The sequence below is a fragment of the Carassius auratus genome, chromosome 30 (assembly GCF_003368295.1).
Source record: "Carassius auratus strain Wakin chromosome 30, ASM336829v1, whole genome shotgun sequence".
Lineage (NCBI taxonomy): Eukaryota > Metazoa > Chordata > Actinopteri > Cypriniformes > Cyprinidae > Carassius > Carassius auratus.
In genome coordinates, this window is record NC_039272.1 from 7,867,853 (window position 1) to 7,891,281 (window position 23,429).

General features: G+C 37.2%; 2 protein-coding genes and 1 pseudogene across 2 annotated transcripts; 1 reads left to right on the forward strand and 2 right to left on the reverse strand.

Moving 5' to 3' along the window:
- The first annotated feature begins 404 nt into the window (after window positions 1-404).
- Window positions 405-13,374, forward strand: LOC113049072 (rho GTPase-activating protein 35-like; annotated as a pseudogene).
- A 751-nt stretch (window positions 13,375-14,125) lies between these two features.
- On the reverse strand, window positions 14,126-16,578 carry LOC113049073 (insulin-like). The gene is made up of 3 exons (XM_026211107.1): window positions 16,122-16,578; window positions 15,853-16,040; window positions 14,126-15,218 (listed from the first exon to the last, which is right to left on the reverse strand). The coding sequence occupies exons 2-3, from the start codon at window positions 16,031-16,033 to the stop codon at window positions 15,055-15,057; spliced, it is 345 nt and encodes a 114-aa protein (XP_026066892.1). The 5' UTR covers window positions 16,034-16,040; window positions 16,122-16,578; the 3' UTR covers window positions 14,126-15,054.
- An 819-nt stretch (window positions 16,579-17,397) lies between these two features.
- Window positions 17,398-22,641, reverse strand: LOC113050009 (pannexin-1-like). Its single transcript, XM_026212730.1, has 7 exons — window positions 22,375-22,641; window positions 20,883-21,019; window positions 20,604-20,803; window positions 19,651-19,856; window positions 19,218-19,528; window positions 18,852-19,002; window positions 17,398-18,151 (listed from the first exon to the last, which is right to left on the reverse strand). The coding sequence occupies exons 1-7, from the start codon at window positions 22,553-22,555 to the stop codon at window positions 18,066-18,068; spliced, it is 1,272 nt and encodes a 423-aa protein (XP_026068515.1). The 5' UTR covers window positions 22,556-22,641; the 3' UTR covers window positions 17,398-18,065.
- Between the last annotated feature and the right edge of the window lie 788 nt (window positions 22,642-23,429).

Genomic DNA, 23,429 nt, shown 5'->3' on the forward strand with positions numbered 1-23,429 from the left:
TTGAAATTCTAATGTATTTTGCATTTAAACATTTAATCTGAGTATTTTTGAATTTTCTAAATACATTAAGGTACCAACCTCCTTATTAGAGCTGATTTCCTGCAGGGATGGGCAGTATTTCAGATACATGAATTTGAAATACTATTTTGTATTTTAAATACCTCTGGGAAAATTCTAATGTATTTTGTATTTAAATACATTTAATCTTAGTAATTTTAGTTTTTAGTATTTTTGTATACTTGTTGATACAGGAAATCAGCAGTCTAATAAAGAGGTTGACTGGCAAAAAGTATTCATGTATTTTTAAACTACAAAAATACTAATATTAAATGTATTTAAATACAAAATAGTACAAATACATGTATTTGAAATACTGCCCATTCCTGATTGTAGTGTCAGATATAGACTATACGTCAAAATCTTGACGTATACACTCACGTGTTAAACTCAGACGCATTATATTTTAAGATACTGCTTCACGAAGTTATTTTTAGAACTATATATACGATCCCAATAATCTGCAACAACTCTGTCTTTGAAAGGATGCTGCTTCGCCTTTAGATCGGGCCTGCGTCCGCGCGCGCTAGAGCTCGGCTCTTGTAATTGGCTCAGCGCTGTGCTGTTGTCCATGCGCCACTGGGCGAGTCTCGGCTGTCTCACTAAACCTCTTTTATTCTCAAAAAAGGAGAGCGAAAGAGGGCAGATTCGGAGTTGGGCTCCGGCGTAAGGACCGCCATTATTGGGAGGCTTGGACAACCACTTTCACCCTCACGCACAATGTTTATATATCGTAACATTTAAAGACATGCGTGGCCCAGATCGCTCGTGATTTGGCTACGAAAAACTGGATGTTGTGCCTGATTGTAAGGGCATCGCTGCATGCCGTCTGCACACGGTGAAATCAGGATTTTATGGCCACAACAAAGGGCATTATAAAAGATCAAAACCAACGTGCTTAGGCCAGAGGAAGAAATAATAATAATTAAAAAAAAAAACATTTTCTGCACGGAAACGACTGGCCTCCGAAAAAGGACATTTCTTTGTTTGGACATGTTTAGCCATCGGTAGATTTTCAACAGCCGTTTCAATGCGAACGCGATATCAGTAAGTAGCGCCTGACAAAAATATCCTTTGGAAACTGCAAGTCTGTCAAGCCACAATCAAACATCCCCCACCGAATTTAACGTCCTCGGCTTTTTACGTAGTCTTTTGTTTTCATTTCTTTCTGGTTTCCAACAACACTGACCGAGCCGGTTGTAAGCGCTCTTGCGCTGGCCTGGACGAGGGAGAAGGGGTTGAGAAGGGAAAGAGAGGACGGAGAAAGGCACTGGTATGTAAGCTATGTGTGTATTAACCCCGGTGTTTCATTAAAACAAGTATTAACGAGCAAAGTAGACCGTGACACATACGTAACAGTTTTCAGTCGTTTAAGAAACCTAAATCGAATATCTTTAAATATGAAGCGGAGTAGTAGCTACAGAAGAGAATTTGTATCTAGGCTACTACTAATACAAGTGAGTGCTGTCTATTGTGCAGGCAGCGCCTTGGTTGCACGGAAAACGGATTTATCTTGCACTCTAATAATCCCAGAATGTTAGAAATGGGCAGACTATTTTCTCACGTGATGTGCACCTTGTTAATCGCTATGTAACGCTGCACTGTAGAATACACCAACGTAGATGAGTCGCGCTAATTTATTATAACTGTATACATGATTTAAATACGTGAGGAAAATGTCACAGACAGTTGAGTATGTAATTTATGTTGCAGCAGCACAGAGACAGCTGAGCCGCTCAAAGAAAGCAGTTCTGAACCTTGACATCCCCATTACGTAGCTTTCATGCTTAGGCTATGCTGGGCCTAGGCTTTGGGAGTGAATCCTTTAGCAGTTGTATTTTTTAGGGTTTAGAACTTAATATTGTGTATTTTGCTTGAAGAGTGTGCCATAAGATGTTTTTATTTTGCCATGCACATACAACCACAACAGTTATTGATGTATATTCAAGCCATACATTTTCTAACAACACAGTGGGCAACAGCAAGTTTTAGTCTTGGTGTCGTGTGTCTTGGTGCGTTGAAGGTAAGTCTAAACAGCTGGTAGACTCTGATATCATGTAGCAATCAGACAGTATTGTCGCTAGCACCCACTTGGACTGCACCTGACCCGCCTGTGGATCGCCTGCTTTGAGCTCTGTAGTCAGACAGTCTGTATTTGTGTGTTTAAGTCTACAACACCAGATATTGCATGAGGATTCAGCAGCAAAACATTTCCTGTGTCTGCACCAGTAAAAGAAAGCAGGAGTAACACATTGTCCAGGAATAGCTGTAGAAAAAAAATTTAATAGCCAAAATGTTGTTTTTTATTGTATTTGGTACAGCTCTAATTAAGTGATGAATATATATATTTTTTAACAATACAACAACATAAATACTGTGTATGCCTTTGTTTTTGGTGTAAAGTGCAATAATTGTTGTCAAAGTAATATTTATTTTTATCTTTAATGAATACATTCTTTGAAAATGTTAAAATGTCACCCATTAAGTTGTCTTATTTACAATATGCATACAGTTAATACTGGTTTCCACAACTGCAGGTGACAATGCCCTTAGTTAATTCATGAAAACACTCTGTGATGTTTCTTTTGTGGAACACACAAAGAATTTAAGAATATTCTGCCACCTCTTTTCAGTATAATGAAAGTGAATGAGGAGGACTGGTGCTGTCAAGCTACAGAAAAGCAAAAAAGTAACATGAAAGTAGCAACTTAAAACAACAACTTAAATTACGGTTAATTTTTTTTCAAATAAATGTATCAAACGGCTTTAGAAGACATATCACATCAGCCACTTAAGATGCTTTTCTGAAGCTTTTTTGTGCTTTTCTGAAGCTTGAAAGTACCAGTCCACATTCATTGTAATTGCATGAAAAACAACAATCACATACATTATTTAAAAGTTTCCCCTCTGCATTTCATAATTAAAAGACATATGGGTTTGGAATGACATATAAGTGCAAAAATGATGGAATTGTGAGTGTGCTATTGTGTTTGAAATAATACAGAGATGATTAAAGAAAGAAATCATTAAATGCTGTTAATATTGTATTCACTAGTTCTTATTTGTTTAAATGTGCTTGCTATTAGATCATGCTCATAAAATACTTTGAAAATGTAGGTTAACTTTTTGACACTTAGTGCTACAGTTCACTGGGGAAGTAATTACCTATACTGTAAGGTTTTATGTATTTATATTGTACCTTAGTATTTTGTATGTAGTATTGTGTAATCAATATATACAACCGGAATGTCATAGAAACTTGAATAATTTAACAACCACATAGCAATGCGTTACGAACAGCTCATACTGACCTGGAAACCATCTAGTAACACCCTGGCAATGTTTTGGAATTGAAAGTTGAACTGACAAGCACCAGTGACATTCAGATAATGAAATATTGTAAAAGTTGTCATTAATATGGTTTGGGTTGTAAGAATAAGGGAGCCTTGGTATTTTATTTACAGTATTGAACTTTGAGATTTGAAGTGACTACTTCAGACAACAGAAGACTTATTTCCTGCAAATGAACTAATCAGGAATTTCCTATGTCTTTAAATAGCAACACTAGCACTAGCTAAGGATAACAGTGGATTAATAACATGCTGGAATTATTGCTTATGCCTGCTGTGTATGCAAGCAATGTGGCCATTTAAATAATAACCATTTGAAGTCTGAAGTGTTGTTTTGGAAATTGGGCAACTTGCAAAACCTAAACAACACAAAATAACCAGAAACTAGCAAACAGTCTTTAAATTCAGTGTTCAAATTTAAAGCACATTATGAAACCAATTGTTAAAAGATAAAGGACTGTAAAGTGAACTATTATATAGTACTATAGTACTATAACTATAGAAGTCAACATTTGAAGTGGATCAAAAAGTTAATCGAAGTTTTATCTTGTCCTAAGACAAGAACTTTGATGAAAGGTTTTGATCCACTTCAAATGTTTACAGTGACTACTGTATTTTTATTATTATTATTTTTTTGTGGAATTTACATAGTTGTGTAGGATTGTTAGCATAGAACATCAGTCTTATATTGCTAGAAATCCATAATCATAACTTTTGCTTTTTTTTTATTAGAATTGTAATTTTTATTAAATGTTTGTTTAGAATATCATTTAAAATGATTGTAGAAATGAAGTAGAATTATTAGAAACATATTGAAATGTATTTATGTAATTTGCTAGGTACAATAGGGGATTTATTGTTTAATGTGGCATTATACTGTGTGAATTGAATACATCGTTTTAATATCTGTGGGAACTCATCAAGTAGGTTAAAAGGCTTAAAAATTTGCCTTTTCTGCAAACAAAGCACACAATTTTGCTGATAATGGTTTGTTTGTTCTTTCTCCCTTTTTTTCTCATTTAGGCTAGCCCCAATTCCTGCTTCTGCCTCTTCCTGTCTCATCTCTTATTAGTACCCTATAATGGGCAGAACATACAAGCAATTTTCTTGACCTGAAAGGATGATTGAAACCTCAGAACTAAATCCTAAATTGTAAATCAAATACAGGGCCTTACTTCAACATTTTATGGACACATTTTAAAGAGTCTGCCCGCTGTCATCCTTTGGGGCATGGCAAGATGAATGCCTGTGTACGATGATGATGGCTAAAAAGCAAGAATCCCGAATGCCTATCTACAACCTCGTTGTTGTTGGCCTGTCGGGAACTGAGAAAGAGAAGGGGCAATGTGGAGTTGGCAAATCATGCCTTTGTAACCGCTTTGTCCGTCCTAGTGCGGATGACTTCCACCTTGATCACACTTCTGTGCTAAGTACAAGTGACTTCGGTGGCCGGGTTGTCAACAATGACCACTTCCTGTTCTGGGGAGAGGTGGGGAGAGTTTTGGAAGATGGTGCAGACTGCAGAATGCATGTGGTTGAGCAGACCGAATTCATTGATGACCAGACGTTCCAGCCCCATCGCAGCACAGCCTTACAGCCCTACATCAAAAGAGCTGCTTCCACCAAACTGGCTTCTGCTGAAAAACTTATGTACTTCTGCACTGATCAGCTGGGACTGGAGCAAGACTTTGAACAGAAGCAGATGCCTGAAGGCAAGTTGCAGGTGGATGGCTTTCTGCTTTGTGTTGATGTCAGTCGTGGTATGAACCGCAGCTTTGATGATCAAATGAAATTTGTCACCAACTTGTTCAATCACTTAAGCAAGACAAAAAAGCCTATTGTACTGGTTCTCACTAAGTGTGATGAGGGTGTGGAGCGATACATCAAGGACTCTCATACCTTTGCCATTACAAAAAAGAACTTGCAGGTTGTTGAAACGTCGGCACGGTCCAACGTCAATGTTGATTTAGCTTTCCTTACCTTGATACAGCTCGTTGATAAGGGTAGAGGTAAGCCCAAGATCATACCTTACTTTGAGGCACTGAAAAACCAGAGTCAACTAATTGCTTCTGCAAAGGACCGCTATGAGTGGTTAGTAAACCACATTGTGAAGAATCACAATGAAACATGGCCCAACATTAGCCGACGAATGCAGACTTTACCTGAATACAAGGAGTATGTATTTTTAGAAGGTACGGGTAAGGCTAAGAAGCTATTTCAACAACACATTCACAGGCTAAAACAGGAACACATTGAAAGGCGTCGCAAAGCATACTTGAGCGCTCTTCCACTCGCCTTGAGCAGCTTAGTGTCCGAGTTGGATGAAATCGAGCATTTGAGCTGGTCTGGGGTCCAGAAGGTGCTTGAGTCTAAAAAAGACTTTGATCATTGGTTTGTGGTACTGGACGATGCTCCATGGGAGGACACACCACATCTTGACAACATGGAGGATGAGCGTATCCCCTTTGATGTGCTAGACACCACGGCTGCTGAAATAATCTTTGATGCACACCTTGAACACCTGCGGAACGAATGCAGGCGTGCCCATATGCGTCATGAGTTCAAAGCAAAATTAGCATCATCACCTTTCGTTACCCCTGGCAAACCCTGGGAGGAGGCCCGAAGCTTCATCATGAATGAAGACTTCTACCAGTGGCTTGAGGAGCCAGAATATTTGGACATTTATAACCGGCACCAGAAAGCAATCATCGACAGGGCAAAAGAGGATTTTCAGGAGCTTTTGCTGGAGTACTCCGAGCTCTTCTATGAACTTGAAGTAGATGCCAAACCTAGTAAAGAGAAGATGGGAGCAATTCAAGAAGTGTTAGGTGAGGAACAACGCTTCAAGGCCCTTCAGAAATTACAAGCCGAAAGGGATGCTTTAGTGCTGAAACACATCCATTTTGTGTATCACCCTACAAAGGAAACATGTCCAAACTGCCCACACTGTATTGATAACAAAATTGAGCAAATACTAGCTTTGTGCTTTCCTGCACAATACCCATCCTTTGGAAAGTCCAATATGTTTGATGGAAAGGTAGATAGGATCAATCTTGTTATACTGGGCAAAGATGGTCTTGCCAGAGAATTAGCCAATGAGATTCGGGCATTGTGTTCCAATGACGATCATTATATGCTTGAAGGTAGAATGTATGAGCTTGTACTTCGACCCATTGAGGGTAATGTTAGACTTCCTGTCAATTCATTTCATACATCCACATTTACTCCCCATGGATGCCTTTGTTTGTACAATTCAAAAGAATCCTTGTCATACGTTGTCGAAAGTATTGAGAAGTTGCGAGAGTCCACACTTGGCAGAAGGGACAACCATATGGCCCAGCTTCCCCTGTCACTCTTACTAGTAACCAAAAGAGGTGTTGGAGGACTGGGTGACATTGGTAATGAGACTGCTCAAGCATTAATCTCACAGGGTCAGCAGGTAGCTATAAAGCTTCAGTGTAACTACATGGAACCTGCCTCCCCAGGTACTGGCTATGGGCGAAATGTGAATGAAAAGCAGATCAATCAGGTCTTGAAGGTTCTACTTGAAACAAGGAGGACTTCTACATTTCGTAGCTGTTCTCCTCCCGCACCTCCGCTGCCTCCATGTATTCGAGAATTACAGCAGGATCACAGTCCAGAGGCTGAATTGCGTATTGTCATGTGCCTAATGTGTGGAGACTCCTATGACATTGATCAACTTCCTTGCACCATTCCTGGTTCCTCATCATTGCAAGCCGACCTCTCCTCAGACAAGTGGCACTTCAGTTCTGCTAGAACAAACAATTGGTGGTCACAAGCATACAATTGAACTGTCTCTAATGTCATACCACGCTTCTTTTGCCACCCGTAAGAGTCGGCTGGTGCATGGCTACATTGCTGTATACTCTACCAGCCGCAAGGCTTCTTTTGAAACCCTGTGTGCCTTTTTGTGTGAGGTTCAGGATATTGTCCCAGTTCAGCTGCTTGCAGTGGGGGAAACCCAGACTGAGCTTCTGGACTGCGAGTCTGCTCATGAGTTGCTAGTCCAAGGTGAAGAACTGGCCCGTGAACTTGAGGGACGGTTTTGCAGTATTGTCTGTGGCACTGGAGGAGTTGTTGGAGGACTACAAAAACTAGACCTTTTGGAACAATTTTTCACAGAGGTATTCGAAAAAAGAACTATTGTTGAGGCCAGTCATATGTATGAAAATGTCACAGAAGCCAGTAGCACAAATGAGAATGTGTATTCACCACACTGTGGCTCCTCAAGCCCTGTAACAATGCTGTTAGATTCTGAGGAAGATATGGAAGCTTCCCCGCCTTACCATGATGGCACACTCACCTCTCACGGTGGATTCAAATTGCCTGACCTGGACTCAGGTGACACATTCTCTGTGATATCTGACCTTAGCACCTTTGAGAACAAGCTAAATAATAAAGTTCCTCCACAAGTAAGACCCAAACCTAGTGTCACATTTGACCTTAGAAAACCAAATTTTAATCCGTATGTGGATGCAGTTAGCCATCGCCGTTCCCTTACATCCAATGTGACGTGGCCTCTAGCAGGAGATTATGATCCTTCAGACTACGCTGAGCCAATGGATGCGGTCTCTAAACCCCGCCCCAGCTATGAGGACAGCATATATTCTGTGCCACATGACAGCACACAGGGCAAAATTATTACCATCCGCAATTCCAATCGGATCCACTCTAATGGAGGAGGCAATGGTTCAGACAGTGAAGGGGACGGCAGCTCATTGGAGAGACGTCGCAAGTTCTCAGCTGCAAGGGTGAAGCCACGTCTCTACCGTGATCGTTCCAAACGTCTGGGGAAGTTCAGCAGTTTCCGCACTAGTTTTTCCATTGGTAGCGATGATGAGATTGGCACTCTCTCAAGGTCAAAAGATGATGATGTTTCAGGACCAAAGGCAGACATACTCAATGAAGAAGGAGAAGATCCCAAAAAAAGGAACATACTGAAAAGTCTTCGCAGACCAGGCAAAGTAAGATTGATATATTAACATTTTTTACATGGATTTTTAAAAAGTATGCTCATCTGTTTTAACATTGTAATATTTAATTTAATTGCTGTTATTAGAGGCTTCATTAAGGAGTCATAACCATGCTAATTGTCTTTATTGTCAATTAAGCTGTATTTGTCTTGCTGTTTGGCAGAAAACAAGACCAAAGCCTCGTCATTCTATCTCTAAGCCTGTGGAGAGTAACTACTTTGGGGTGCCCTTGGTCAGTGTGGTTTCCCTTGAACGACCTATTCCAGTTTTCATTGACAAGTGTATTCGTTATATTGAGGCCACAGGTACATTTTCTGCTTCCTGTTTCACAATCATACTTTGCCCATAACAGTTATGCATGGGGAACCATATAAGCTTATCATTATTGCAGTGTCCAGTTAAAATTAGATGCTTAATGGGATGTAGCTGTCATAAATCACACCACAGCGTAGTTTTGCACACATTTCACAATTTTCCTAACTGGGTTTCAGTTATGGTCTGACAATGAAGATTGTAGAACCATATTTATATGATTTTTTCTTTTTCTTTTAAGCATTTTTAACAGCCAGAAAGACAGTTTATTAGACCTGTATGTAGTAGCAGTTTGTAGAATTATCTTCAACACTTCAAAAAGTGTTCTGGCAGTGATTAGTACTTCATTTCTTAAAATGCTTACAATGAGTCATAGAAAGATGATGTACATTAAAATGATCTTGTTAATCAACACTCTCTCTTTCAGGTCTGACAACAGAGGGTATCTACAGGGTAAGTGGGAATAAGGCGGAGATAGAAAGCATGCAGAGACAGTTTGAACAGGGTAAGTTCAGAAGAATTTCAAAAAAATTGTTACTACTTTGGTGGATTGTCTTATGGTGTTAAGGCATGTATTGTTACACACAGTATAGTTTGTATGAGTGCATGTTGACAGGATGTACAAGCTTTTAATGTAAAATATATTTTGTTATATTTCCACACACACACACACAATCATGTTGATGGATAAGCTCTACTGCTCATGTTCTTCTTTGATTCCTTTCTTGGTTCCTTCATTTTATCGCTCTCATTTTTGTTCATTTATTAATTTTTCATTCTTCTTAGACCACAATCTGGACCTTGTTGAGAAAGACTACGCTGTGAATACAGTTGCAGCAGCAATGAAAAGTTTCTTCTCTGAGCTGCCCGAGCCTCTGGTTCCTTATAGTTCACAGGAGGAGCTGGTAGAAGCTTTCAGTAAGATTTCACTTAGCATTCTATAAATGCTTTTGTGAATAATATAATATTGTAAATTAATTTGAAAGTGTTTCATGCAAAGAAAGCAAAATTGGATGTTATGTCATCCATAACACCATGCCTGTCTAAACCTGTGGAATAATCCAGTTTTTAATTTTTTGCACATAGAAATTAATGATCGAGAACAGAGGCTTCACACAATGAAGGATGTGTTAAGACGATTTCCCAGGGAGAATTTTGATGTCTTCAAATATGTAATGAGCCATCTAAACAAGTGAGTTTGAAAACCACCTGCAGGTACTAACTATTGGGGATCAGTTAAAGAGAAGAGACATCAAATCTCTGTTTTTCTTTCTCTCCCTCTCAGGGTTAGTCAGTGGAACAGAGTCAACTTAATGACCAGTGAGAACCTCTCCATCTGTTTCTGGCCAACACTGATGCGGCCAGATTTCACCTCTATGGATGCTCTGACAGCCACACGCACCTACCAGACAATCATCGAGACATTCATCCATCAATGTGCTTTCTTCTTTTACAACCAGCCTCCTGCTGAGTCTCCCACTGGCCCCTTCGGACCCCCTGGACCACTGGTGCCCTCCGGATTTCCCCCATCCCCCACAACCGCCCCTTCTTATTGCCCTCCAACCCAACATTTTACCCCACTTCTGCAATCCCCACCACATTCTCCCCCACAGAGCCCAAACACAGCCCCTGGAGAACCACAAACACTGTGAGTTTGGGAAAATCACGTGGCCCTTTATTTAGTAAACTACACACACAAACACTTGCTTGCACACACACACACACACACACACATACACCACACTCTTGAAATGCATGCATACACATCTACATAGATGCTCTGCACACACATCTAAAAGCCTCTAAAACATGTAGCTTGTTTAGGTCTGTGTTGTATGTAAAAAAAAAAAATGTTCTGAGCTCTCAGTCATGCACCTGGAAATCCACCTTTCTGCCGAATTTGGTTCTAACAAAAGTCTGTAATTTTTAATGTACCATAAACCTTGATTACCTTGATTTAGGTTTATATCTAAACTATTTGTTGTACAGAGCATCCTTATCTACAGTTATTAACACATATCACATACAAAATGAAGGTCTGTTAAAAATTCTTTTTAAAGGGCGTAACCTACAAAGACTTCGGTCACCACATTAGCACTGCCCTTCATGTAGTTTATTTCAGAAAGGGGCTGGTGTTATTTTCTAGAGAGTGAATATAGATGTTCTAATCAAGAAGGATACAAAAGGTTTTGAAGGATTTTCCTGTTTTCTTCTTTCAGTAGAAGGTATTTACATTTGATTTTACAACAGTACCTGCTCTTTTCTCTCCTGCTCGCTCTCTTTACCTCTCTATATGGATCTGTGGTATAGAGGACACTGTAGAGGCAACCATGAAGCACTTACTAATTTTTCTGCCTTTCATCTTCAAAAACATTTTGGGAGAATAATAGGAATTAACTTCAACTTTCTCTTCCTCTCTCTCTTCTCTCTCTCTCTATCTTTATTTCAAGAAGATGAATGAAATCAGTTTAGCAGCAACCATATTCACCACTTTACCTGGCTGTCATTATTGGTTTCTACCCTATGCCTATTTTGTTATACGAACTTTAAATAGACCATGGATTTCAGAGGGTGTTTTATTCCTTGCTTTAAAGACTTGAAGTTCTGGCACCTCATAGGCTAGAAGGTAATATTGATGAGGGTTTGCTTTGCTGAGTGTCTCCTGTGGATCTTTGCTCATAAATTCACCTATTGGGAGCATACGTACCCTTTCTTTGAAGGCTGGGATTTAAATAGCAGCGACATCACGTGGTTTTAGGGAACGCACTTCCAGTTAACACTGGTGTGGGGCTCAGAATCACTGAGACTGCAGATTTACTCTGACCCTTAAACACTGGACTCTGAGTCAGCAATTCAAAACCCTCACACCTTAATTTTGGACTCAAGATTTAAAAAAAATAAAATCAAAAAACACATTGAAGGTCTTTTAATGATGCCCAGTTTGACTGTTTTATGAACTTTATTGTTTTTACTTAATAATCTAAAGCACTTTTTTGTCTTTTTTATATAGACCTGTCTTGTGAACTTTGACCCTGAATAATAATTGGTTCCCATTTTTGCCATTGTGTTTAAAAGATCAATGGATTCTTTCAAGGTGAATGTAGAGTGGTCACAGATCAAGCCTAATCCTGGACTGAAGTTTACTCTTGATGATTCTACATTCATATTAGTATGTCTTTTGTCCTCTATTATGTTTTTGGACCTTGTACAGTCTGAAGTTTGAGTAACATGTACCTTAATTCACCTTTTTTTCCATTGCCGTCTTCATGTGACTGGATTGGAATGACACGATTTGCCTCTTCTACTTCTACTGTCTCCATGCTCTGTTAAATTCTTCTGGACAAATCCATGATCTATAATGATACAAGGATTCATCGAATGTGTAGATTGTATATATATTACCTTATTTTTTTTCTCTTAAACCACAAAGCTTCTGATGTGAAGAACATTATTCCTAAACATATTTTGCTTGACATGCCGCTTCCTTTTTCTATCCAGCTAAGGTAGAAAAGCTGAAGTACCAAAGTAGTGCAATGTGGCTGATGAGGGTTCAACAACAGGTGTACATATTTTGATGACGGGTTGGGGATGAGTATGTCAGATTCAACTCAAATACTTGACAGATCGCCCATATGCCAAATCTTTGATTATTAGACAACACTTTTGTTCAAAATCCTCTTCATTCTGTTTTTGCTGCTTTTCTACCAGGCTGAACAAAACTAAAGGAATCCCCATTTTACTGTAAGTGTGATATTTTCCTTTCATATAGAGATTTCCAGAAAACTGCTTGAAAACTCTTGAATTAGCAACTAGTCCAGATGTTGATACAGCCATCTCTGTGTGTTATACTTGTAAGAATGCAATTTTTCTTCATGCTAATTTGTTTATGGATAACTGTGATGGTTATCATAATGGTTAAAAGATTTGAGGCCCTTTAAGAGTGGCACAAAACATTCTGTTAAGTGGAAGTGTTTGTAGAAGTAGAACTTCTTTGGATTTTACTTTTGTATTGATTTTGATTCTCTCCTAAAAGTCTTGAGTATGACAACTTGCGTATCTCTGTCCATTGTTGCATTGTGTTAAAGCCAGATTTTTGGATTACTGGTGAAAAAAGAAAAGAAGAAGCCCTGATTATTTGTGATGGTGCAACATTGAGTCATTTAAACAATCAAAATGTGTGAAAGGGCGCCTCACGGCACCTGACCTGCTGAGTTTACTAATAAACTTTACCTAGAAACTGCGAAGTAAACATTAGTCAGAATTCTGGGTTGTATGTGACAGTTGTGAAAATTCTGATCTGACACTTTGAATCTGTATTTCACAGATATGTTCCAGTATAAACTCTTGAGATGAAATTCTCTACAGACTCTATGATGTAATTTTAAGTTCAGGAAAAAAAAAACAATATTTAGCAAAAGTTTTACCCAAATCAGTAGTACTGTCTGAATGCAAGTTAGATGAAGGGTCAGTCCATAATAATTCAACAACTCTTGATCTTTGTAAATGAATGTTCTGCTACCCTCTTGTGGCCATAAGTTAATCAGAACGAATGTTTATTAAATGTATGAGCGCATGAAAGAATGTTTTCAAAAATCAGCTTGAACAGCCCAGTTACATGACTGAAAATATTCATTAAAGAGAAAAACTTCATAGATATTTGATTTTTGTATCTGGGCTTGTTTGTGGGAGAAGGGTCTCTTAACCACTGACACACACACACAACTACCAATTTTGTTTCATCCATTTCCTGGTGCCTTTAGTTTCTATTAATTAACAGAGCTTAACTATCTCTCTGCTGTGAGTAGTTGGTCTATTTCCTTTCATGTTGGGAGAAAAAAAAAAAACCTTTGAGAGAAAAAAGGTTGTACGGTGGCATCTGAAAAACGTAAATGTAATCACTTTGTATTGTTTGTACCTCTCAAATGAAGGACATTTCAGAATCACTGTAGTGGTGGCCTGGTGTGTGTTAGAAGTGCAAAACACACTGCCTTTAAGCTGACTGTCATCTAACCTGTTGTTTCTTTCATATATGAACAAAAGAAAAAAGTCTTGGTGCTTAGTCTCTTGCTTCTTTTTTATGGTGTTAGGCTTGTATAATAGCATGCATGACCCAAGATCTATACAGGGAGGCTTTTGCTGGTTTCGCTATTCAGAATATGAGTCTGATTTAAAAGATGTATTTAATTATAATGGAAAGAATAAAATGATCTTGTGATGAAGGAGGGTCAGGAGGGCTTTAAATAAATGAGAAGAAACAATTCATCAATTTTGTTACGTGCATAATGTTCTCAATTTTTGTGTTTCTCAGTGAGCTTATTTTAGACATGCTTTATATTGTGTAGACTGAATATTTTGTCATTAATACTGGTTATATACTACAGTTCAAATGTTTGGGTTGATAAGACATACATTCTTTTTTGCTCACCAAGGCTGTTTATTTGTTCATAACCAATAATATTGTGGAATATTCCAATTTATATTGATCTGTCTACATAGATGATGCAACTTTGTATTTTCAAACCTACTGTTCTATTCAAAAAGAGGTCATGAAAACAGACTTCTCAGATTATTATTATTATTATTCTATCATATTTATAATAATAACATATGAGGTTATAAAGTGTATAAAATTAAAAGTTGTAAGTATACTTTTTTTATATATGTTTTGGTTTGACAGTGTTATACCGAATTAGTAAAACTTCAACCTCAGAATGATCACAGTCCATTTTTTTTTTTTTAAAGTTTTTTTTTTTTAATTTGACAAAGCTTGCATTCAGGGAATAAAAAGGCCTTCTAATATATATTTTGAAAAAAGATCACAATCTTGCTACTGTACCACTACTGTACAGTAACAAAGCTATTGTTTTTTTTTGTTTTTTTTTTTTGCCTTGTCTGTAGTCAATGTTGAACCAAAATATAGTTTTTATTACCATTTCTCTGGCCCTCAGAATTAAACAAGCTATTTTGCTATTATACCCTTAAGTCTTTCATTAGTAAATGATGTCTGTTATGATGGGCTAACCCATGGCTTGGATGATATGATGTTAGAATTAGAGCACTATAGAGGTTTCAAGTTTTAGTCATGGAACCAAAAGTCTCAGAATCTGAGCACAGTCTGTATTTCAATCAGGAGAGCCCAGATGGGGCTGAACTAATGTGAATTATTCCTGTTAATCCTTATCTTGTCAAATAAAACTGAATTGATTTCGCATTTTGAATTTTTAAATATCTTATTTAAGTTGCAATGTAGAGATACAAAAACTCTTGCATTCATTTTAATTTGTTTTATTTTCTATGAAAAACTAATCAAGAGCTGTGGTTGCTCAAGTCATTGGCAGTTGTCACGGGACATGCGCAGGGTTACAGTAATTCTGCAGTTCAAATATACTGCAGGGTTTGTGGCAGCACTGCTCCACAATGCCTCTCTTCCTCATCGGCTCGGCATGATCTTTAAATGCAAAGTCGGCCACCTCAGTTTCCTGGGCAGACTTTGGAGGAAGGAAACCTGGGAAAACACAACAATGGGGAAAATCCTGACATTAGCCTAGTTTTATATAAAGGGCAAAATTGTTGCTATTCTTTGAAGTTCCCCCGTTCAGTTGGATAAAGAATAAAATGAAGACAATCAGATTCATTGTTACAGAGGTTAAATCCTTTTGAATTTTCCCCAAAATATCATTTCTAACCTTGATGACATACCATAAATGTGTTTTTAAAAGTTGTTTTACACATTTAACATATTTTATACATATACACTACCATTCAAATGTTCGGTGTGAAAGTTTTTTTTTTTTTTTTTTTTTTTTTTTTTATCAACAGTGACAGTAAAGGCATTTCTATTTTTTAAAAAACAAATGTGTTTTTTTTCTTACAAAAATATCTACTTAGTCTAACATTGATAATAAGAAATTTTACTTGAGCACCAAATTAGCATATTAGAACAACTGGTAAAAATATTATTATTTCAGTGTTATCTTCTTCATGCAATGTCAAACGAACTATGTACACTACACAATTTTAAATACATTAATTACAGTATTGGTGGAATCTCTTTGCAGTATCCAGAGTATTATTAGTTTCCTAGCATCCCTCATTTTTCCATACTTTTCAAAGATTCTCTACTACAAAGTTTTCCTTACCCAGAAGAGGGTCAACAACTTCTCTTTTGGGGTTGTAGAAGAAGCCTGTAGGACCACAGACCAGGTAGAGGGCATCGACCAGATGGGATCCACACAGGTGCTGCGTGGCCCCTGCATTAGCATTCACACTGGAGACGGCCAACAGGAACAACAGAGCACCAGCCTGGAGCCACACTGCCATGGTCACGCTGACAGAAAGACACATGTTTACATGCAGCACCAGTTACAATAGAACTATCTGTTGATTTAGCATCCTGCCGGTCACATACCTGTTCTTGAAGTGGAGGATAAGAAACAGCAGAGATGGTAGACGAGAGAAGGTTTGGGACGAACAGTGTGTGCTTCTCACTTTTATACATGTCTAGGCAGATTCTACAGTCTTTGTCAGCGGAAAACGAATCTTGTGCGCAAACACACTTTAACACTTTTAAGTGACTGTCCAATTACACATCCCGCATTAGCTGTGTTTGCCCAACTAATTCACATTAACTCCTGAGTGCTACTACGCTCACCAAAGACAAACACATTCTGGTGCTCACGCAGGTCTAGTGGCCTGAACTGACGAGCTCAAGTGGGTTTTGGTTAATTGTTAATAATTGTTGAGAGTAGAAGTTTCCACAGAACGACCTGATCATGGATCTGCTAGAAGGTGACAGCTGGTGACTTTTCTTTGTAAAGATTGTGAGTGAAATAGCAGGATGTCTCATTCTCGAGATAATGGGATCAGATGTCTCACTAGTAGTGTAATATTTGTGACACCCTCTATGTGACATTTTCAAGCAATGACAGCTACACTCTATGCTACAAGAAAAATAAATAAATAAATATTTAGTGGTTCTTTACATGTAACCGTTCCATTTAATGTGTTCCAAAGATGAACGGAGGTCTTATGGGTTTGGAACGACATGAGGGTGTCATTAATGACACAATTTTCATTTTTTGGTGAACTAAACCTTTAAATGATTCTTTGTTTTTGGTCCTTATTTCCACTTCTTTGTTTTTCCTGAGTCTGTAACTGTTAAAGCCACCTCATTATGAATTTCAGGAGCTTAGCCATAAAACAATATTTGATATTTAGGACTAAATGAGCATGTGATGCTGGTTTACTGAAATATATCTGAACAAACTTTATTGCTGAACTTTATGTACTGAAGGTATATAAATCCATGATAACAGAGAAAAATACAGATGTAAGGGGGAAATGAAGTGATTTTTATTGCATTACAAGTAAGTATTTTCTACATCCGTGAATGAAGTCACTGAAAGACTGAAAGTCACTTTTTAGGATTACAAGCACCATTTTTGAAGAGCTAACCTCTGAAGACATGCAATTTATCATCTAGAAATTAAGGTAAGAAGACGTCACATAAAACCAAAAATTACAATTAGAACTACAACATCTCTGACACAAACATCAAATAAATACACTAATATAACTAAAAATATTAAAAAATTAAATACAAATTATTATACATATACATAATTTTATACATATCATACATTTGATATGATTATTGAGTTATTTGATTGATTATTTGAGTTTGATTATTGCTTTTTGCATAGGCAGTGCATTAGTACATCTAGAAATGGTTAAGTCTTACCCAGCCAAATCTTGGGTTTGCATGCATCATAAAATTACATGCATACATCCCTTCTATCTGAACTGTTTTATGATGTTGCCTCTGCACCACAATTTTGCAAGATGATGCATATAAACATTAGCATTGTGTGGTTTATGAAGAGAAGACTTCTTAAGATTTCTTGGTCACATTATACTCTTGCAGCCATTTTTTATTATTTAAATTAATTGTGTTAAGAGGAATTATTTAAATGGTTTGTTACCAAGAAGCAACATGTCCAGAAGTTAGTTGTTAGTAATCTTAATTACCCATTTAGTTTCTTTCTCTCTCATTGTTGCAACAAAACTGCACCTACAAAGGACACCCCAAAATATATCTTGTAACATTGTTTTCATAATGCATACGATAGGGTCTTAACATTAGTCAACCTCACAAATAATAACTTCATCAAGTTATAAAAACATTCATCCCATTTCTATTAATATAAGACATAAAAACCTCATGCAGATCAGTTCTTCAGTTAGTAAATTAGTAAATAATCAGTTATATACGAGCATTATATAATCTTACATATCCTTCATATTTAAAATGTGTAAACTCATTGTTTGTCATTTGATTTGACTTTGTTATATTTTAGACCACCCTGTGTCTTACATCTTCCACACAGCCGCAGCTTTTTTCTGTCTGTCCTCCATCATTCAGCAGAACAGAAGAGGCATCTAGAGATAAAACACACTGATATAGCAACAGTTGGCACAACAAGACAGATGTTTTACCTGTGTGCTTTGCTTATTTTACTTCATTGATAAGTGTGTTCATTCTCTTCACATACAGTATGTGACTTTTGAACACAAAACCAGTCTTAAGTCGCTGGGGTATAAATACCAAAAAATACATTGTAAGGGTCAAAATTAACTATTTTTCTTTTTCGCCAAAAGTTATTAGGATATTAAGTAAAGATCATGTTCCATGAAGATATTTTGTACACTGTAAATATATCAAAACTTAATTTTTCGATTAGTAATATGCTTTGCTAAGAATACATTTGGATAACTTCAAAGGTGATTTTCTCAGTATTTTTTTTACAACCTCGGATTCCAGATATTCAAATAGTTGTATCTCTGCAAAATATTGTCCGATCCTAAAAAACCATACATCACTGGAAAGATTATTTATTAGGCTTTCAGATGATGTATAAACCTCAATTTAAAAAAACCTGACACTTAAGACTGGTTTCGTGGTCCAGGGTCACATATAAGAAACATGAAAGCCATTTGATCTCAAAGCTGTATATCATTGGATTATAGATTTCTTTTTCAATATCAGCAGGAAACCATACAAAAAAAGGCCAATTAAATGTGAAGCAAATGCAAGTTATTATTGTGTGTCTTGTTATCACTTTACTGATGTTATACTTACCCTTCATTTCAGAGATTTCTTTCTCTGCATTTCCATTTCCAGTTTGGGCTTGTTTTCTGTCCACCATGTCAGTCCTCACTTGTCCTAGAGTCCTGAGGAGACACATGGTGTCAAATGCAGCTTCCCCTCCCTCTGACAGCAGCTCCAACACCTGTTTACACACATCACAAACAAATGTATTAGTCTTCATTCACTGACACCAGCATTCAGTTCTGGGATTGAGATATTAGAGCATATTTTTATATACAGTATATTATATATATTTTTACCAGATATAACAATGTATAAAGAAGTTAACACCCTTGACAAAAAGATAAATCAGATATAAAGAATTCAAACGTTGAAATGTTTTCGATGTTTACAAACCTGCAAACATTTGTAGCTCTTAAGCTCACTCAGGTTTTCCTCCAAGAACAGCAGGTAGATGCTGAGGTCATCATAACGGCGAGTGGTAGGCTGCAAATCCAGCACGTGACCGAAAGCAGGCAGCAGGTGGTATGGACGGAGGAACTGAGCGCGCTGGTGCTGACAAGCAGGTTGGAAGGCAGCGTAAACCACAGCCGGTACTAGCAGTAAATACACCACCAGATTCATGCAACTTAGCAGGTGGAAAACACCCACCGCCACCAGCTTACACTGAACTGCATCTGGCACCACACTCTCATTTACTAATATACCTGGAGACAAACACAATTCAGCAAAAAGAAACATCAGAAAATTATTAGATGCACACTCTCACATCTTAATATTCATTTTTGAAGTGTATCACATTTACTGAAACATATTATCTAGCACAGACCTCTGCGCAGGTTACAGGAGAACTGATCACTGGGTGACACCCAAAAGATGTAGTAGGTCAGATAAAAGCAGGCCAGCAGTAAAGTGAGGAATGTTAAGATCCGACAAAGCAGATATTTTGCAGCCAAAGCCCAAGATGAACGCTTTGTCTTTAAGTACTGCTCTACAAGAGGGTACTTAAAACAAGCTTCAGTCATTTCAAGACCACTGAGAGAGAGAGAGAGAGAGATAGAGAGAAAGAGCGAGAGAGAGAATAGAGGGGTTTAAGATTAAGGTTAAGATCAGCAGAATCAAAATATTAAAGATATTTAAATATTTGGGTTATGAATGAGGAAGGAAATGAAATAGAAAGGAAGCTTAAATAGCAAAGAAGTCTGTTGTTCACAAGCATTCATATAGGAAAATGATTTTAATATTTTTTTTATTTGAACATTTTATTCAGCATGGATGCATTCAATTGATGCATTGAAGTGACAGTATGAGAATGTATAAAGTTACAAAATATTTGTATTTCAAATGAATAAATAAATGCTGTTCTTTTGAACTTTCCACACATAAAAGAATATTAGATTGATTTATGAAAGATCGTGTGTCACTGAAGACTGGAGTAACAGCTGCTGAAAATTCAGAAATAAATTACATTTAAAAATACAGTAAAATAGAAAAACATTATCTCCATTACAGTTGTAATGTTTAATATTCCTGTTTTCACATTATTTATGATCAAATGAATGCAGCCTTGGTGAACATACAACACTTCTTTTTAAACCTCAACATTTTTTTTACTGATGCAGATTTACTGAGTCTCAGTCTGGACCTGAGTTGATCTTAAAGTAAACTGACTTTTTGGAGTGTTTAATATTCTGCAGGAATTCAACCCTTTGTTTATCTCACAATTAAAAACTTAAGTTTGCCATCGCAGCTAGAGTTTTGAAGATGTTCAGTTCACTACACCTGTGTGGGTCTTCTGCAATGTCTTTGTCATGTTTGGTTGAGAGGCTCTTGGTGAGGCGGATGGCACGGTTGTAGCAACGGTCAAGTTCCTCCATGATAAAACTGAGGTCAGAAGATAGGGAAGGGGCAGCCGTGAAGCGCCAGAAGAGAGCAGGAATATACATGAGGGTTGCAACCAGCAGAAGGATATACGGAAAGAACTGCAGGTAAAGAGACAGAGAATAAGACAAAAACAAAGCAACAAAGAGCCTCTTTGGATACATCACTGTTGTTCATTACCTTGTGTAGATGAAGGGGGGCGCTATCAGCTCCATTTTCTGAAGGGTGATGCTCTACTGCAGCCCAGCAGAAGGAGTCCACATATGCAGCCTGTCTCAATGTGAAGTTAGTGGGTGGAAAACATGTGATCTGAGTACCTAAGAGAGAGGAAATTACACAAGAACTTGTCATTTTACTTATAGCTTAAGTTATAACAAGAGCTATGTGTAGAAATGAGATTAATCTCATCCAAAAAATGCTCAACTATGCTACTTAAGACAGAAATACAAGGTGCTTTTTGCATGTTTTTATGAGCAAAAGAGATTCCTGTGTATTATGTCGGTGTGCTTTATTATAATTATGTCCATTTATAAATGACTTTCAAACACTCATCTTAAATTCATTATCATAAAACTAGAGGAACAAGTGGGAAGACCAAGGAGAATTGCTTGCTTCATACTTGACAGACTACTAATGTACCTAAATGTCTGTGGATTATTGACAAAAGTAGCACAAAAGAAGATATGTTGTAGAATATTGGTAACCAAACAATATTGGAGCCCACTGAGTTCCATATGGAGAAGAAAAAACACTGAGACATTTCTCAATATAGGCCCTATCTTCTTTTACATTCTGCAGATAAATTAAAGTCAGTTTTGGAATGACACGAGAGTGATTAAATGACAGTATATATGTGTGAGTGAACTTTAACAACTCAGAGTGTTACTGATTTTAATATTATAATAACAGTAATAATTTTATTATAAATAGTCATTATTTTTTGCATTTATTTTATTAAAAACGTATAACGATAGAGCCTAACCATGAAGACAACCATATTATATGGATAATGTTGCAACTTTTAACCAACAACCTACAGATAAAACAAATTAAAACAGCTAACAGCTAACAATTTTTGGTTCACAGAACATTCTTATTTTGTTCCCAAATAAATAACAAACTGGAAACCATATCAGAACGTTCTGTGTTTGTTGGGATTATGCTCTTTTCCTGTTTTTGTAGAACAACTCTTTTTTCAGAGGAAGACAGATCATTGCTTAGAGTAACAGTCTGGTTTAGTTGTGATTGAAATCAAGAAGTGTGTCATTTCTGCCACCGACTCCTTTCCACCGAAACAGAGAACACGCCCTCAACTACACCGGCTGAAATAAAAATAAACTAAAGATAGCTACAATGGTCTAAATATATATAAGTGTATTTTATCCTTACGATGTTAACAGTTCGCATGCTTTTACATTGCTGCTGCGTGTTATTATGTTTTGTGAACGCGCACATCGCTTCTGAAGCATCTTCAGCAGTGACGCGCCCATTCTGGATTTACACACAAACCGATTAGCGTTTGGCATCAGTCTATGTACAACATAAAAAAAGACATTAAGTTGCAATAGGCTATAACCGAGAGATGCGCTTCGTGATTATCAGTTTGAAACTTTTATCTCCACAGGTTTAAGCCTCTTCGTCTCTATCACGTTTCAAATTAAATACTACTGACCCACAGAGACTTCTTGAGCAAAGGCGAGTGAGATGAGTAACAAAGGAAGCCCAACCGCGATAAAAGTGACCAGTTTGTCTGTTGCCAGTTCTAGACGCAGGCCTTTATACTTAGAGTCACTCTGCTCTTTCAATAAAAAATCAGAAAACACATATTCGGTAGCAACGCGTGCTATTGCCATTGTTGAGATTAAATGTAGCTACAGTATAGTGTCAAGTGCACCGCTAGTTCCGGTGGGCAGGGTCTCGTGCAGGATTCACCATCCAATAACAACAACACCAGAGGGAACTGTAGAAACCTTATTGAGATTGATTCAGTTGTCCAAATAAAAAGATCAAATCTTCTGTACGTTTTTAAAAAGCTCGTTACACACTGACCTACATAGTGTGTTTCAATGAGACAAAAATTCAAGTGTGAAGTCTGATAAAAGTGTGATTTCATAAGACAAAGAAAACAGACCTTTGATAAACAAATTTGTTATTAAATAAAGACAGCAATAAAGTAAGAGGGATAACTACTAGGCTAGTGGTAAACTAAAATAATAATAATACAATGTTTTGATTAAGCCCATACACTTACTACTGTAATTTTGTATTAATCTATTTAAATGTGTACATGATATTTATTTGGGAGATGTTGAGTAGGCTAAATGGCAAATGCATGGCACAACTATTTAATTTTTATGCAAGCATAATGTTTTGCCACTTCATGTAAATGGTGCAAAGCCATGTGAAATGATTAAATCATGATATACCTCATTGTTCTTGTTATTTGAATAAAAAACTGCATGGAAAAAGTCCATTTGACTATGCATTTATTTAAAAGTAAAAAAATAAATAAAAATAAAAGCAATGTTGAAGTCATTTTGAATAGATTGTCTGTATCTGTTATTGGTAATTTTTCCTGACTTTGCAGAGAGATAGAGGTGCTGGTTGTGAACCTCAGACAGTGAAGATACGTCACACGGAGACTCCATGCAGCTTTCACCAGACCGTGGTGTGGCTTCCCACAACTCTCTTTCTGTAGGTGACACTGACCCTGCCATCCAATTTTCG

What these genes read in the sequence shown, in the direction of transcription:
- LOC113050009 (XM_026212730.1), bottom strand. Translation starts at nt 22,555, where the DNA reads ATGGCAATAGCACGCGTTGCTACCGAATATGTGTTTTCTGATTTTTTA. An exon ending in CTCCTGTAACCTGCGCAGAG is followed by an intron (nt 19,529 to 19,650) that starts GTCTGTGCTAGA and finishes GTTTGTCTCCAG; the next exon opens with GTATATTAGTAAATGAGAGT. An exon ending in AGAGCTACAAATGTTTGCAG is followed by an intron (nt 19,003 to 19,217) that starts GTTTGTAAACAT and finishes GTGTGTAAACAG; the next exon opens with GTGTTGGAGCTGCTGTCAGA.
- LOC113049073 (XM_026211107.1), bottom strand. Translation starts at nt 16,033, where the DNA reads ATGGCAGTGTGGCTCCAGGCTGGTGCTCTGTTGTTCCTGTTGGCCGTC. An exon ending in AGTTGTTGACCCTCTTCTGG is followed by an intron (nt 15,219 to 15,852) that starts GTAAGGAAAACT and finishes GTGTTTTCCCAG; the next exon opens with GTTTCCTTCCTCCAAAGTCT.